Raw genomic sequence first — 14,836 nt, 5'->3', positions numbered from 1 at the left:
TGTTTTAACTGTAATAATCTTGAAGCAATAATATGATATTGTTTATTAGTAAGAAAGCAAATAATTATGCTAAATGTAATTGTTATTGTCTTTGCCCCGAGTATTAAAATTAAGCTCCAACAGAGGGTACCCTGTTGCATAAAACGCATTATTGTATTTTACTTGGTCCATATCATTTTCTATTTTTTCTTAATGAGAGTCAGGAAAAATTGACAAAAACGCTGTAACCTTAATAATTGAATACAGACTGTTTCAATCAAAGCAATAGAATAGAAAACTATTTCTAGAATAGAAAACTATTAAAACTACAACTAAATCCTTATCGAGTTGCACTGTGTTTTCCTTCAGCGCTGAACTGAGCTGCTCTGTCTGTGTCCGGGAGACGGTTTCTAACTTTAGTTTGAACTGGATTGTACATTCCAAGAGGTTTTTCCAGGCACTGCAATCAAACACTAATTCAATTGATCCGAATTTGAAACGGTAGCATTAATCATGAGAGATTTCACTGTGGCTTACCATCAAACTCTTTATTTCCTAATTTCAACACACTGGAGGCCATTAGCTCATGCACGATGTGAACAGTTGAAAGCAACATGCGGAAAGTCTAAAAACACACACACAGCCATGTTCTGGAGCGTCTGTTAACACTTAATAATCAGCTTGGGGAGTCTGTCTTTCTGGGGCTGCTTCACTCAACACGACTAAGTACAGGCATTAGAGGTCATCATGATGTCATCAGTCAGCAGCGGATGATTTACCGCAGATGTGAGTCACAACTGTGAGATATCTGCAGACAAGGGCCACATGTTCCCAGCAGTCATATCACTTTACCGGAATGAATCATTTACCTTTTTCTCATTCAGACAGGTAAGTCACCACCTGACAAAAAAAAAAAATGACATCAACCTTTGGTGCCGTCACGCACCCTATCGAGTCAGAGTCTGGTTTCAACAGCACCAACCCGACATAGTCAGTACAGGCAGTCGTGGGTTATCTACATGTGCTCATACACAACTGTGCCCATCGTGTCCTTTTAACTCTGCTAATATACCGGGAAAAGATGCCAAGCAGGGGTTTTTGTAAGGGCTTAGTCAGCTTGTCCGGGTGGCTTAATGAAACTCAAGACGTGTGTCAAACTCTCAGATAACCAAAGAACAAAGTGGTCAGCATCAGATAAGCAGTGCCAAGACTTCTGGGGGGGGGGGGGGGGAGATAAAAAAATAAAAAAATAAAAGTAATAGGATTACTCTGTGATGTCATGGATCCCTGCAAATGTTAGCTCATCAAAAGCTCAGAGGACTCGGAGCTTCAATCAATAGTTTTCTGCCATGTTCAGCTAAGCCATCACACGCAGCGCTTTGATTCTGCACATTAAACATAAACACTTGTGTGAGCAGGGAAGTAATACGCTCAGTGAACTCATGACAGCTCAGTGCTGGAAAAGGCTGCTCTGCACCCCACGAAGACAACTCAGCTAAAGCTGGTCCCCATTCAAAAACATGGGAAGGCTAATAATAGGAAGAAATGCGGGTAAAAGCAAAGTTATTCTTATTTTACAGCCAAGTTCAAACATCACTTTAATTGCCTTTGATTTGCACTCACTGGAAGTAATTAGAGAGGTGAGGGAAGATATAATTTCTCCATTTTAGACGGAACCTCAAAGACTTGGCAGCTTACATTGGAGAAAAATAACAATGACCTGGACACATGGCAAGGTATTCTGTGAGAAAAAAAAAAACAGAAAAACAAAAAGACTCCAGTTTGGCTTAATGCCACTGAGGTCTGCTACAAAGCTGGAATGGCGTTTCCTTTCCTTTAATTTTACTAGATAGTAAAACTACAGTATTTTGTTGTTTTGCCAAAAAACACAATTATTTCATTAGCACTGAGCAACACCATCCTATTAGTTTTAGCCACAGAAAGGCTGTCAAAGCCTCATGGGAGCTGTACATGTTTAACGCCAACAAAACGAACGCTCTTTAATCTTTGTTAGACTGAGGAGCTTATAAAATGTTAACCAGCTCACTATTAGATACCCTCACAGCATAATGGACAGAAGCCCCCAGAGATTTGGGAAAGAATTAATAAAGAAGCTCCATATGAGGATTGCAATTAGCCGTTTAGAAGAGAAATGGTACACAGATCTCTCCATCATTATTACTTTTTTTAAAGACTGGCATTTATAGCTTTATAACAAGCACTGCCTTCATTCCGGAGGGTTACATTGGTACAACACCTGATGTAGACACTACAGTACATTTGAAATGTGCTGCATATGCTGGTTTATGTACCGTCAGGCATCAAAGACTAAACTCAATTCTAAGAAGGTTGTGAAAAGGACGACTTGTAAATGACAACGACAGGCAATGATTGACGAATCACAGTGACCGATGATATTCACAACATGTCAGGTGCAGAAGGTCGCATTGAATGTAGCGCAGATGCATAAATCCCACTTACTCATCAAGCAATTAGGTTGATTTTTGTCCTAAATAATTTGGAAAACAAATTCAGTTTGAGTGGGTACCTTTTTTTTTTTTTCTTTTTTTTTCCCCCCACAAATTGTGAAATGGTTTATAAAATCCCGAAGCCTGATGGATTTCGCGCAACACGTATGTGAGAGCGTATAGCTGATGGACGCCGACACCTGTGCTTCTGGCTCAGGTTCAGAGTGCAGCTGCTGGCTCACTTGAGAAGGGAGCAGATAAAGTTGCTGCGCTCAGACCTTTGCTTGGTCGGGGGCCGGACAGAAACCCTACACCCACCACGTCCTCCTTCTTCTCCTCCTCTCAGCCAGCAGGTTGTCAATACAGCAAAGGACAGTGAAAAACATGTTCTTGCTCATGCAAAATGCACTGATCTCCATCTACAAACCAGGGCTGTGACAGATGGCTTCAGCCACACCACCAAAGTCGGCTGCGTGACGAGCAGCGCTCCCTGTGCCAGTGCGGCAAAACAAGGAAGTAACCTCACTAATTTGCCGTAAATATGCTCACATTGTAGCCGAGCTGTTTCAATGCTTTCTGGCAGAGCAGAGTTGTTTTGGCGCGCCATCTCATTTCAGAGCATTAGCCAACCTTTCAAAATGCAACGTCGAGAATTCACCTTTGAAGTCCGTCCCTCGAGTGAATTTTCAGGAGAGCCGCGGCGTCACGCTCACTCCGAGGGCTGATTATGTTCGTTTTTTGATTTTTTTTTTTTTTTTGGTGGAAGTAATAATGCGGAGAAGTTTATCTACAGCTTGCCGATATTCTGGCTTTGTAACTCTGCACCAGCTCACTTTTATTCTTTCCACGGCTATTTGGAGGCCGAGAGACAGTCTGTCCTTACATCACTCACACAGCACAGCTGATGCAAAGCCATAAATATCACTCTGAGAAATGGAAAACCAAATCTGCAACTATGTGGTTTCTCCCCCCCCCACCCCCCCAATTAATGACTACAGGGGCACACCTAGCACTACCTCACCTTAATACACAGCTCACAACACAAGACATTTACATCCTGCCAAAAGAAATGCCCCCTGAGGCCAATCTATCAGTACTCTTTGAATTATTAATGAAAACCTTCCTCCACCCAGTACCCCCAACACGGCCTCCTTTCCTCGAATTTGTGTGTGTGTGTGTGTGTAGTGGAGAAAGGGGAGTGTTTAAGAGGATACCGGTGATAAAGCAACAGATGGCGTCCAAGCCAAACAGAGACACAGAGACATAGGATTATAAGACTCGATGACACATCCAGCTGTGGTGGTGCGGAGACACTCAATCCACCCACCCCTCGCGCACCGACATGACATCACTTGTAATTTCCTCCTGAACATTTCATTTCAGTGCCGTGGCATGCGTTTGTCGATAGAAACCAGATGGAGTTCCGGAGTCTCCGTTATAGTACCATAATGTTTATGGAATCGCGGTGGCACGAGATCTGGGGCAGATATATGGACAACGTCCTCAAAGTAGTTGCAGGGCTGCTCAAGAGTGTAGCAGAATCAATTGAAACGGCAATGAAAATGGATTACCACAACATCTCGCTTACTAAATTTGATACATTTCCAGTTTAAAACAGGATATTGATACTGGCGTAGTTAGAGGCGTCGTTGGAGGCGTTTAAATAACTACGTCGTCATCTTCTCAAGGTCATGGGAGTCTTAAGACATTCAAACACATAGCTGGTTTGCTACAGCCATGACGTGAGAATTGAACTTCATGAGCATCACATAAAGTTCTGTTTATGTGGTCAGACAAGTACACCATTAAACCAAACTATACATAAACACACATCTGGGAGCTTGTGTCACCTTTTAATGTCGCTTAGGCCCCTATAACGGAACAACATTTTCAAGTGAGAATGGAAAACTTCTGTTGAGTTTTGGCGTCCTTTTATACATCAATGGTGCCCGGAGTTGCTGAAAACTTTTTGAAAATGGCTCACAAGGTGAAACTTTTTGAAAATGATCCGACTCAGTCTACGTGTAAACATGGGAAAACACAATTTTTCTAAAACACTGCTACTATGCATGCACGCCATGGTCGTAATAAATGCTTCTTCGGCGCACACTCAGTAGACGGACAAAAACAACAATGGCGGCCTCCAGAGTGTCATTACTCCCGGTCCATGTTCTCCTGGGATTTGGTAGTTTTATAGTTCGAAGTCACCAGTAATATCTGCATGCTTGCATGTGTGCGTGTGTGGTTTCATTACAAAAACAACCAAGAGCTCCAACTCGTGGCCTGGCATACCAACGACATTGTTTTCAGGGTCTCTGCCATTTCCGTAAACCGGTATCGTTTTCAAAATGTTAGCTTGGTCCCTGCATACCGTTCTGAAACAAAAATGTAGAAATGATGCATTTCAACTTGAACCTTGTCGTGTAAATGGGGCCTTAACATTAAGACTCTTATCCTCAGTCGGTCTTTTTATCTTCCTGCTTTCACAGTGACTTAGAATAATGGCCATGATCCATACGATCCGCCTGGAGAAGTTTTCCGTTCAGACAAAAAGTGTCGGTCACACAGAGGAGAAAAGCGAGTGTGGAGGAGACATTAGACACAGAAAGGAGACAAATGGATTGTCTGTTGGCAGCAGACGGGGTGGATATGAGAAAAATCCCAGGAATGCTGAGAAAGGATAGCTTTCCAAGCATGCACACAGAGGAAGGAAGCGAGAGCATTGTAGAGCATGGAAACCCACACCCCAACTCACTCATATAGGAGGTAACAAGTCAGACACACAACCTGCCAGCCCAAAGAGCTTCAGATACTGTCCGAATTGGTCAATTCAAGGTTTTTTTTTTTTTTCCTACTGTCACAATCATCCACAACACAAATGGACTGAAATGATTTAAATATCTTCCGGCTCCTATAAATCCAGCCTCGGACAATGCTCAACGCTGGCTGCTCTTCAAAAAACACACTTAGATATATTGATCCTTGAGGAGTTATCGCTTGCTATCTCTTTGCCATGCAGACAGTCTAAAAGCCTTTTGTCCCGTCAGTCCACATGGTCTTCATTTAGTAATTGCTTTAAACTGACTGAGCTGAGATACTTATCTCTTTACCGACAAGTCACTAGAGACAGACCACCCACTACATTCATCAGACGTGACGGCAGTGAGTACAGAACTGAGTTTTCTTCCTGTTACTAAGGGATATTGTATATCTTTGTGGTTTTACAACCCCTTATTGGGCCATTTTCATCCTCTACAACTGCGATGGTTCACGGTCCCTTCTTTCACGGCAATCACGACAAAAGCCAACATCCCCTGAGCGGCAAAGAAAGGAAAACCTGTCACGTTTTTATAAACCCTGCAACCTGGTGGAGTGCTGAAACAAGCAACATATGTTCGACCCTGGCTGGTAGTTCAGTTCCAAGCATAGAAATATGCTGTGTTCTTCACATACAGCGCAACTGTCAGTCTTACAACAGGCTGCTTGAGCTCACCAGAATCTGACAAAACTCAGGCGGTGAAGATTGGTTTTGAACTACCGAGCATGTGAAGTGCTCTTTCAATGTGGAAAATAATGTGCATGTACCTTGACTACAGGAAAAACTGCAATCCTACAAGGGTTGATGAGCGGAGACAATTCAACTAGAACTACTGACTCACCAATTGATACAGTACGCTTCAACTGTCTCGACTGAAATCTTTCAAAGCTAATAGCTATATCCCACCGGAAAAAGAAACAACTTATTTTTCTTTTGCTGCCATTCATCAAAAAAAAAAAAAAAAAAGGATTTTTCGTAGGTCTGTTTGGTCTTTTACGAGCAGCAGAAAAATGCTTCTTGTCAAACATCCAAGAGGAATATTGTGTTTTTTTGAGTGCGATGCCTGCCAGAAAGCTGAGCAAATACAAGACATGTACTGACAAGGCTGGTGATAACTGCTGCCCTCGCCACAGGAGTACATCGGCTCCACGCACACCATGCTACTCACAAGGCCGTGCACCATATAGTTCAAAAGAACAAACAGCAGCGCACCTGATTGTTGGATTTTATCTTAATTGTCCATGGTGACTATGTACCAACTATTAGCACAAAGAGCCGAGAGGTTATGCACATCATTATATCAATCACACGTGAATGGTCGAAGGTGAACCCATTACGTCTCAATTATCTATAATAATAGAGGAAGCGGAACAAAGACAATATACTAATAAACGTAGGTCCATTTAATACTTATGGGTAATCCCACCTTCGGAGGGAGCATTATGACAACATCAGAGTAGAAAGAAAAGAAACCACTGGTGCGTGAAATACCTGGCAGGGAAGTTGGACTGACTGCTTTGTGTGTCTGTATGTTTGTCAAGCAAAGCAGCGCACTGCACTTATAAGGCCTGGAAAATGGTTGCTGCTCGCATCAACAGCAACAGCAGTTTATAGAGTATTTGGAGAATTGTTTCAGTGACCTAACATGGAGAGCACACACAGCACTATCAAATAAACTACGGCATGTTTCCCACATCAGACCCGCTGGACGCTTTTTGTGCGGAGACACGGCAATGGTAAATCTCACCGTGGAACGGTTTGACATTTAGGCCGATATAATTTGACTGGTGTGAAACTAAGCAACACGGCCGAGAGATTAGATCCCGTGTCAAGCTACAATGCCAAATAAAGCAATCAGAGGCCATATGTTTTTGCTCATGTTGAGTCCTTTTTGGAGAGAGCGGTCTGGTTGTTAACACCAACAGATGTTGGCTAATAGATCAAGCTTTAGATAAATGGCTTGACAGAACGATGTCCCAAGCAAATGATGAGGAAGCCTCAATGGTACACTGATACCGAAGACGTCCAATAGCAGTTTCTTACCCTTGACACAGTGAGCGGCATGCTGAAGTCCTTGCCCCCCTGCAGCCTGAAGCCCCAGGGCGCTGGGCCGCTGAGGGTGACGGAGTACATGTTCATAGCCTTGAAGGAGAGGAAAAGAAGAAATGTCTCAATTAGCCAGAATTCATGGGAAAGTTTTCACGGCCTTTCGTCCTTTTCTAGATCATCTGGGGGGGGGGGGGGGGGGGGGGGGAATCCTGGCTGCGGGTTGTCTGCTTTTGTTTCCAATGTAAACACACCGCACACACATACCAAAGAGAAATGACGCTCAAGTCGTTCCTCGCACATTCGACGACATTAAATCTTCTGAGTAAAGCTGGAGTGATTCAACAAACACGTCTTCTGTTGGAAGGGTTTATGCGAGTGTTTGAATTCATCTAACTGATTAACACACGCAGCAATAAAATGTCAGAGGTGCTGCTGGGACTTGACATTCCTGCATTGACCAACCCACTAACAGACAGATACATCTTGCATAACAAACTAAGGAAAACATTTCACACAGAGACTGAGTAAATGAATAGCACAATAAACTGCAGCGTCAACAATCAACTGAACAATAACAACGTCCTTTTAAAAGTTAGCGGATTCCGTGGAAATGCTGCAGGCTACTTATTGCATTCATCCAATACAATGGCAAAGCGATAAAACACGAAAACCACGGGTGCTCAACATCCAAACCTGCCTTGACATTATCGATCTTTCACACCATTTTCACCGCTTGATAAACCGTGAAAACTACATGGACCAACCTCACCGTGGGAAAGCGATGACAGTGAATGTCAAAGCACTAAATACCAAGGCGAGAAGTCAACTTGAGATTAAAAACTGTGTCGCTGCCTCCCAATAACCAAGTGAAGGCCCTACCGATGACCTCTGTACTTGCACACGTACTCCAGCCTGTGCTTCTCCACCTCCTCCTCCTCCTCCTCCTCCACCTTGTCAGGTGTCATCGCTGCTCGTGACACACGGCCACCTCGGGCCGAGACCCACCTTGTCCTCAGGAGCCGGCTGGTAGCTCAATCCCCGCGAGAAAAGCTGGGGAGTCAGTAAGCTAGGGCAAGCAGATTCCCTGTCTGTTGGCAAACCCGACCAACCCCCCCCGATGCTGTCCGTGACACAGGCAAGCCCTCGCCTCTGCTCACTCCTCAGAGGCTATATAAGGAATGTAAAACTACACCAAACTATTTCAGCCCAACACCCACATGAGTCACAGAGAGGGGGAAGAGGAGGGAGACGGGAGGGGTGGTTGCAGAGGAGGATTGAGAGCGGTAACGTCAACTACCCCTACATTCTGGAGAAGTCCTACTATGTAAAAGTCAATGGATTTTTTTTTTTTCATAAGAAGCACACTTGAGAAAGGGCAGACGGCCACAACTGAAGTGAGGCTTATGGAAGTCTGCATTCTTTCTGTAGGGCATTAAAAACCCAGCAACCCAGCAATTATATTTCAACATCTCGTTCTTAAAGCAACAGAGCTGCTCACATATGGCAAACACTGCCACATGGCTGCGCTCATAGGTAACACAGAAATAGTAATATCGCCCTACTGCTCCAATATAGTGCCAAGCAGCCAGCCAAGCACCCAAAATAATCCAAGCAGTAAAAACCTGCAGATCTGAGTGGAAATCCTGTTTTAAAAAAAAAAAACAGTTTGTTTGTGTTCATTTATGAGGTTTGAGCACGAGTACAATGGTCTCTGGGTCCTAATTGCCAAAGAGGTGGGACGAGCTTTCTTCTTGTTGTGGAGAAATGCAAGAGCATAAAAAAATCAATTACCTCCTGAGAGAGAGCTGGAGCAGCAACAAGTAATGGATGGGAGGATAGATTTCACTTATGATAACAACACACTGCCAATTGATTATTGTGTAGCTGTAATTTACATTAACACGCTGAATGAAAACATCAGGCTGAGGGATGTTTGCGTTACGTAGTCTCTGTTTATGGCATTGCTATTTATAAACACCTATATTGCATTACCATAATGTTTCTATGAGGACGCATATGATAGATATGAAGGTACTTTATTTTTTTTTTTAAATCGTACGCTTATTTTATTTTCTGATTCACGTGCAAAATACGTGGAAAAAGTTTTGAATGACTCCATTGTGTGCAAGACAATAATTTGACTGGTAATTAAAGAGCACGAAGAAGAAGAAGAGTGGGGACAGAAGAAGAAAGAGGAGGAGACACGAGACTCAAAAACTTTCACAGTTCAGACGCAGACAATCCAAAAACCCCACGTTTGCACGATCGATCGACTGACTGACTTTCGGGGAGAGAAAGAAGTGAAAAGTTAGGGAGGAATGCACAGAAGCGCTCGCACAGCCTCTTACCTCCTGACTCTGCTCTCCAGACATGACGAGTTCACCGGATCACCGCAGCGAGCGAGAAGAACAACGACAAAGTTAATCGGTAAAGAAGAAACTTGTTGGACTTCCTTGAAGTGGACGTCAGGAAGCCACTGCCGATCCCCCTGGTGAGCAGGAGAATCATTCCCTCAAATTCCTTTTAGGAGGACCGGGGTGTGACGTCACGCGTCACGTGGGTCAGCGGGAGCGGCCCGCTGGGCCGCACAAGCACCGATGTACACAGTTTACCACCCGTCTTGCCCCGAGCCGAGAACACCCGAGTAAAGCCGAGTAACACCGAGCGGAACATCACCGATACCGGTGCAGTACCGATAACAACAGCCAAATGTCGGAGGCTTCCAGACTCTGAACGTATGTGATTTAGAGGAGTCAGAAAGTTTAGTATTTAACACGTTTGAATGAAAGAAAGGGGAAGAAAACATTTTTGAATAAAAGCCATAATAGGTTTGATTGTATATTAATTGCAATCATGGAGTGAAGATGTGATTTTGCTCACTCAAAATTAGATGAAAGAATACATTTTGAGCTCAGTGCAGCGAGAAAAGCAGCAGCAGAACAAGCTTACCACCTCAGCACTGCCCCCTGCAGGGTCGCAGAGGTCATGTCATTAACAAAACTAAATACTTTATGGACACACAAAATACGTGACCGGTTGTTTCTATGGGAAGTGAGTTCTTGCAATAAAAGCCTCAAGTCAGAGGGTCGACACAGTTTTAATGGGATTGTGTAATTTGATGTGAGGCCCAGCTCGAGCTGCCTCATTATTTTAACAGGGAATATGCAATTGTGGCAATTTTGATTAAAAAAAATAATGGGAATCATACAGATGCTTGATTTAAATGTAAATATTATTAAAGCCTTATCAGTGTTTATTTTCTACCCCCCCCCCCCCCCCCCCCCCACCTCATCCCCCCCTCTTATATCCCCCAGCCCCCAGCAGGAAATAGGAAGAAAAAAAAAAACACATGCACTCTCACTACATAATACTTATATTTTAACAGGAGACATACATGGTATCGGAAGTATTGATATTTTCCTATTGATCTGCATGTCACGACTGCACTGGGATCAGCGTGAGACCACTATTACTCACACCATGCTTTAAAAACTCGTCCACTCTTCATTGACGTCAATGAACAAGATCGACTGCATGTTGAGATGACTAACCGAAGGTGCATCAGTGTGTCTTTTGAAATAATGAAAAACTGCCATCATCGCTGACTTTTAGAAGCCTGTCAGAAACGACACCACACATGTGAACATCAAAGATCTTTGGTCCTCGGGCATAGACATTTAAAAGGACCCCCTGCCTTCCTCAAGACAAATAACAAGGCTGTTTACAGTCTTTGTGGTTATTTTTGTTCTTATAGAGGTTGTTTTGTATGTCTTTATGTCTCCTCAGTATAATTTAGCATCTCTTTGAACTTGATTTGTGTCTCTTTGTAGGTTTTTCTAAATTATTATTGTTGGTCTGAGTCCGATTTTTTGGTATTTATGTATGATTGAAGAGAGATAAATCTTTATTGTCATTCAAAATACGCACTGCAGGTTCACACACGAACAGAATGTTGTTACAAATGGCTCAGATAGCAACATTTGAAGCACAAGTAATTAAAAACTTCAAATAAAGGTTTCTAAGACCAAACTGTAAAAGAAATATTTAAAAACAAAAAAAAAACAGTGAATAGGAATAAAGTGATAAAACGCACTGGATAATACTGCACTGGATTATTGTACTGGATTATCGCACTGCATACTGCATCATCCTCAAACCTAACAACAGACTATAGATTATCTGCAGTTCAGAAGTCTCCTGGCCAGAGGTCTGAAGCTGTTTGCAGAGCCTGGCTGTTCTGCACCTCAGGCTACGGCGCCTCCTGCCAGAAGCCAGCAGCGAGAACCGCCTGTGATGCGGACGTGTTCAGTCTCTGATGACGCTTTTCACTCGTGACAGACAGCGTTTGGCACCCATGTCCTGGATAGAAGGGAAGAGAAGTCTCCATAATCTTCTCTGCCATCCTCACCGCGCTCTGGAGGCCCTTCCAGTCTGCAGCTGAACAGCTGCCGTACCACAGGCCAGTGGTACCAGTGGTCAGTGGACTCTCTGCGGTGCTCTGATAGAAAGTGGTGAGGAGGCTGGCAGGCACACGTGTCCTTCATATCCTGCAAACGAAGTGCAAATGCTGCTTCTCTCGCTTTATCAGAGACGTGGTGTTCCGGGTCCAGGATAGATTGTTTGTTATGTGCATCCCATCAGGAACTTGGTGCTGTCTACCACCTCCACTGCTGTCTTGTTAATAATCCCTGGAGAGGGGCAGGGTGGAAGTCATGTTCTGTTTACCTGTGATCATTTTCAATACCAGTGGGTTTGGTTCTGACTGACTGGCCTATGTGAGCTCTAAGAAATACTTCGAATGGAATTCAAATTAGTCTATTAATAAAGTATGATGAGTAAGTTTCGTTTACTTTCTGACAAAAATAAATACTTGTCACCTGCAATCTGTTGTTTCAGAATATTCAGTGAAGCTCCAAACTCGGGAGGTGAATAGATTAGTTTACAAGAATGACAACTTTAATATTTCTTTACTTTGTATTATCCTAAAACAAGCCCATGGAAATGTTCCTTTATATTGTTGAATTAAACTTTACAAATTAACATTAAATGCAATTTCACAACATTTTAAAGAAGAAAATTGTTATTAATTGCAATTAATTTCAAATAAAACCTCATTAAACATTTTAAACAGATACACACAACCCTCCATACAATACAACTGCTTCCCTTTTATTCATCTATTTTTGGCACGTGGTTCAGAAAGACGGCTTTGAACTAAACGTGGACATCCAAATGTTTGCTTCCCAAAGTCAGAGACAAAGTTGCGTGTTATAGTTTGTGAGAACCGTCACTGTGTTCAAGGGTTACAATGTAATTCACCATCACCAGACTAAACATGCAGAGAAATGCATGACACATGCATACCAGAGCCGGTAGGTAGAGCTCGACAAAACTGCTGCTTTTTATTGTATTGTGTGGTGCAGAACTGAGCTCAGCACTTCCCAGAGGTCCCAACGTTTTGATCATTTCTGTCCGTATGTTTCCTGTGTGACAGTCTTGTCTCCTCCACGTTGTTTTTTCTATCTCTTTGTGGTTGTGGTCTTTTTGTGTGCGTTCATTTTTGTTGAGTCTCATTCCAGCTATTTGTCTCTGGTGGTTTTACTAGTCTTGTTCTTTTTTTTTTTTAATTGTGATCGCTGTTTAAATGAACAAACAATGATGAGAAAGATCACGAATGAGGTACTTTTAGTGGGGGTGTTTTTGTGATTGTAGTTCATCTATGTTACTGAGTTACTATTTCATTTATTCACAATCATGTGAGTCGCTTTGAGGTACCGGTATGGTTTTGTGTATCTTTACAGAAATTGTGCGTCACGCTAAGACTTTTTTGCTTCTTGGGACTTTCAGACCTGTTCCTGGTAGGTTCTTTCAATAGATGTGCGCAGAGCATCATAAAATAGAGCAACAAAACTGATTCAACAGTGAGACTTCTTTCTGTTTTAAATTGCTCTTTACTGCAGACTTGTGGTTAAACTCTAGAAATGCTTTCTCACGGTGTCTTTCAAGTATCTAACAGTGAATATGGTTTTACTTAAGAAGCATTGGTTAATGTGGTTCAATTAAAATGTTAAAAGCTGTAACATTTCAAGTTTCCAACAATTTTAAGTAAAAATAGGTAACCATTAGTTTTAAAATGACAAGCAAGACTTATATATGCAAAAAAATTGGAGCAAACTTATCATTCAGACAAAGCTGGGTATCGGTTTTCTTTCTGTTTTTTTAACTCTCATTTAACTTTTCAAGACATTTATTGTTGTTTTTTTCCCACATTAGTAAGACATAGAGAGGATTTATTGTGACTTACTGAGAGTGACTGACTTAACATGTAGCTTTCTATGGCTTGGGAGTAATAATGTTATTTCTACGAATGTCATTGGTGAGGAAAATAGGAAAACGATCGCACTTGTTGCTACTTTTCAAGCCAAGGGATGTCAAACATATGGCCCACGGGACAAAATTGGCTCCCTTGAAAACGTAATCGGGTCCACGGGATGACCTTGTATAGTGTAAAAATAACGAATGAAATATAAACAGAAATTGTCCATAAAAGTAATTGTTGTTCCTAAACTGTCCACTGTTGATTTCAAGGTTTTTACTCAGAATAGCAATCAAACTGAGACACAAACTGAAATATCAGTAAAGTAGTGTTTAAGTAGCATTACCATGAGAGTTAGTCTGTCAGGGTGATTTTATTTAATAAAACCAACATGCTGAAGGCAGCAGAAATCTTGCAGCCTGAGAAGCAATAGGTCTATGCCCACTTTGAGATACATTGTGGTGGACAGGATCTTTCTGTACAATTGAACTGATTTAATGTGCTTTCGGTTGCAGCAAAATTAAAAGAAATGGATTTCAATTCGAAGCCAATATAAAGTTACATAATGTTGAAATTACACAAACAGGGTTTACTGGATTTTAGAAAAACTTTGCTTATTAAAAGTATCAGAAAGAATCTGGGGTGGTGGCGGTCTGCAGATGAGAAAGGGGGAATGAAAGTCATCGGAGACCAGAAAGAACACACGTGTGAATGAGGCGGAGGCGGGTGGAAAGATGAACATGCTGGTGAAGGTGGAAGAGTTCAAATAGGTGGGACAAATGATCCAGAAGGAAGTGAGTTCAGGCAGGATGGAGACGACGTCAGGGCTGATGAGTGATGACAATACAGTCACGAGATGATGATGAGGCTGAGCTGGAGGTGACGGAGATGAAGATTCTCATTGGGGGTGAGACTGATCGGCGGGACAGCTAACGTTGGGGGTATATATCTAAAGATACCAGCTGCTGAAGAGAGATATTAGATATAGGGTGTTGTAGATGGAGACCTTAGGGAGGATTCATGGATGTGAAAGGAGGACGTGGAGATGGACGGTAGAGGAGGAAGGGGATTGGGTTTGCATGAAACGACACTTGTGGTTTCAAGGTTGTAGAGACACAAGACATCCAGCAGATGGAGACAGAGTCCATTAGGAAGTGAAGGTACCCTCGGGGTGCTGCTCTGCTCCATCATCACTGACACTGAGCA

At 42.6% G+C, this 14,836-nt stretch overlaps 1 protein-coding gene across 1 annotated transcript in view; it reads right to left on the bottom strand.

The window, feature by feature from the left end:
- The window catches only part of pdlim7 (PDZ and LIM domain 7), a 34,958-nt gene extending 25,045 nt beyond the window's left edge, over positions 1-9,913 (bottom strand). Inside the window, exons 1-2 of the mRNA XM_080502782.1 lie at positions 9,663-9,913; positions 7,309-7,407 (exon numbers count right to left, since the gene is read on the bottom strand). Of these exons, the coding sequence (XP_080358908.1) occupies positions 7,309-7,407; positions 9,663-9,686 (123 nt within the window). The 5' untranslated portion in view covers positions 9,687-9,913. The remainder of the gene's footprint in view (positions 1-7,308; positions 7,408-9,662) is intronic.
- Between the last annotated feature and the right edge of the window lie 4,923 nt (positions 9,914-14,836).

This window comes from Blennius ocellaris (assembly GCF_963422515.1).
Source record: "Blennius ocellaris genome assembly, chromosome: 9".
In the NCBI taxonomy this organism is placed as follows: Eukaryota; Metazoa; Chordata; class Actinopteri; order Blenniiformes; family Blenniidae; genus Blennius; species Blennius ocellaris.
The sequence above is the reverse complement of the archived record's forward strand: the minus strand, read 5'-3'. Positions and strand labels throughout refer to the sequence as shown.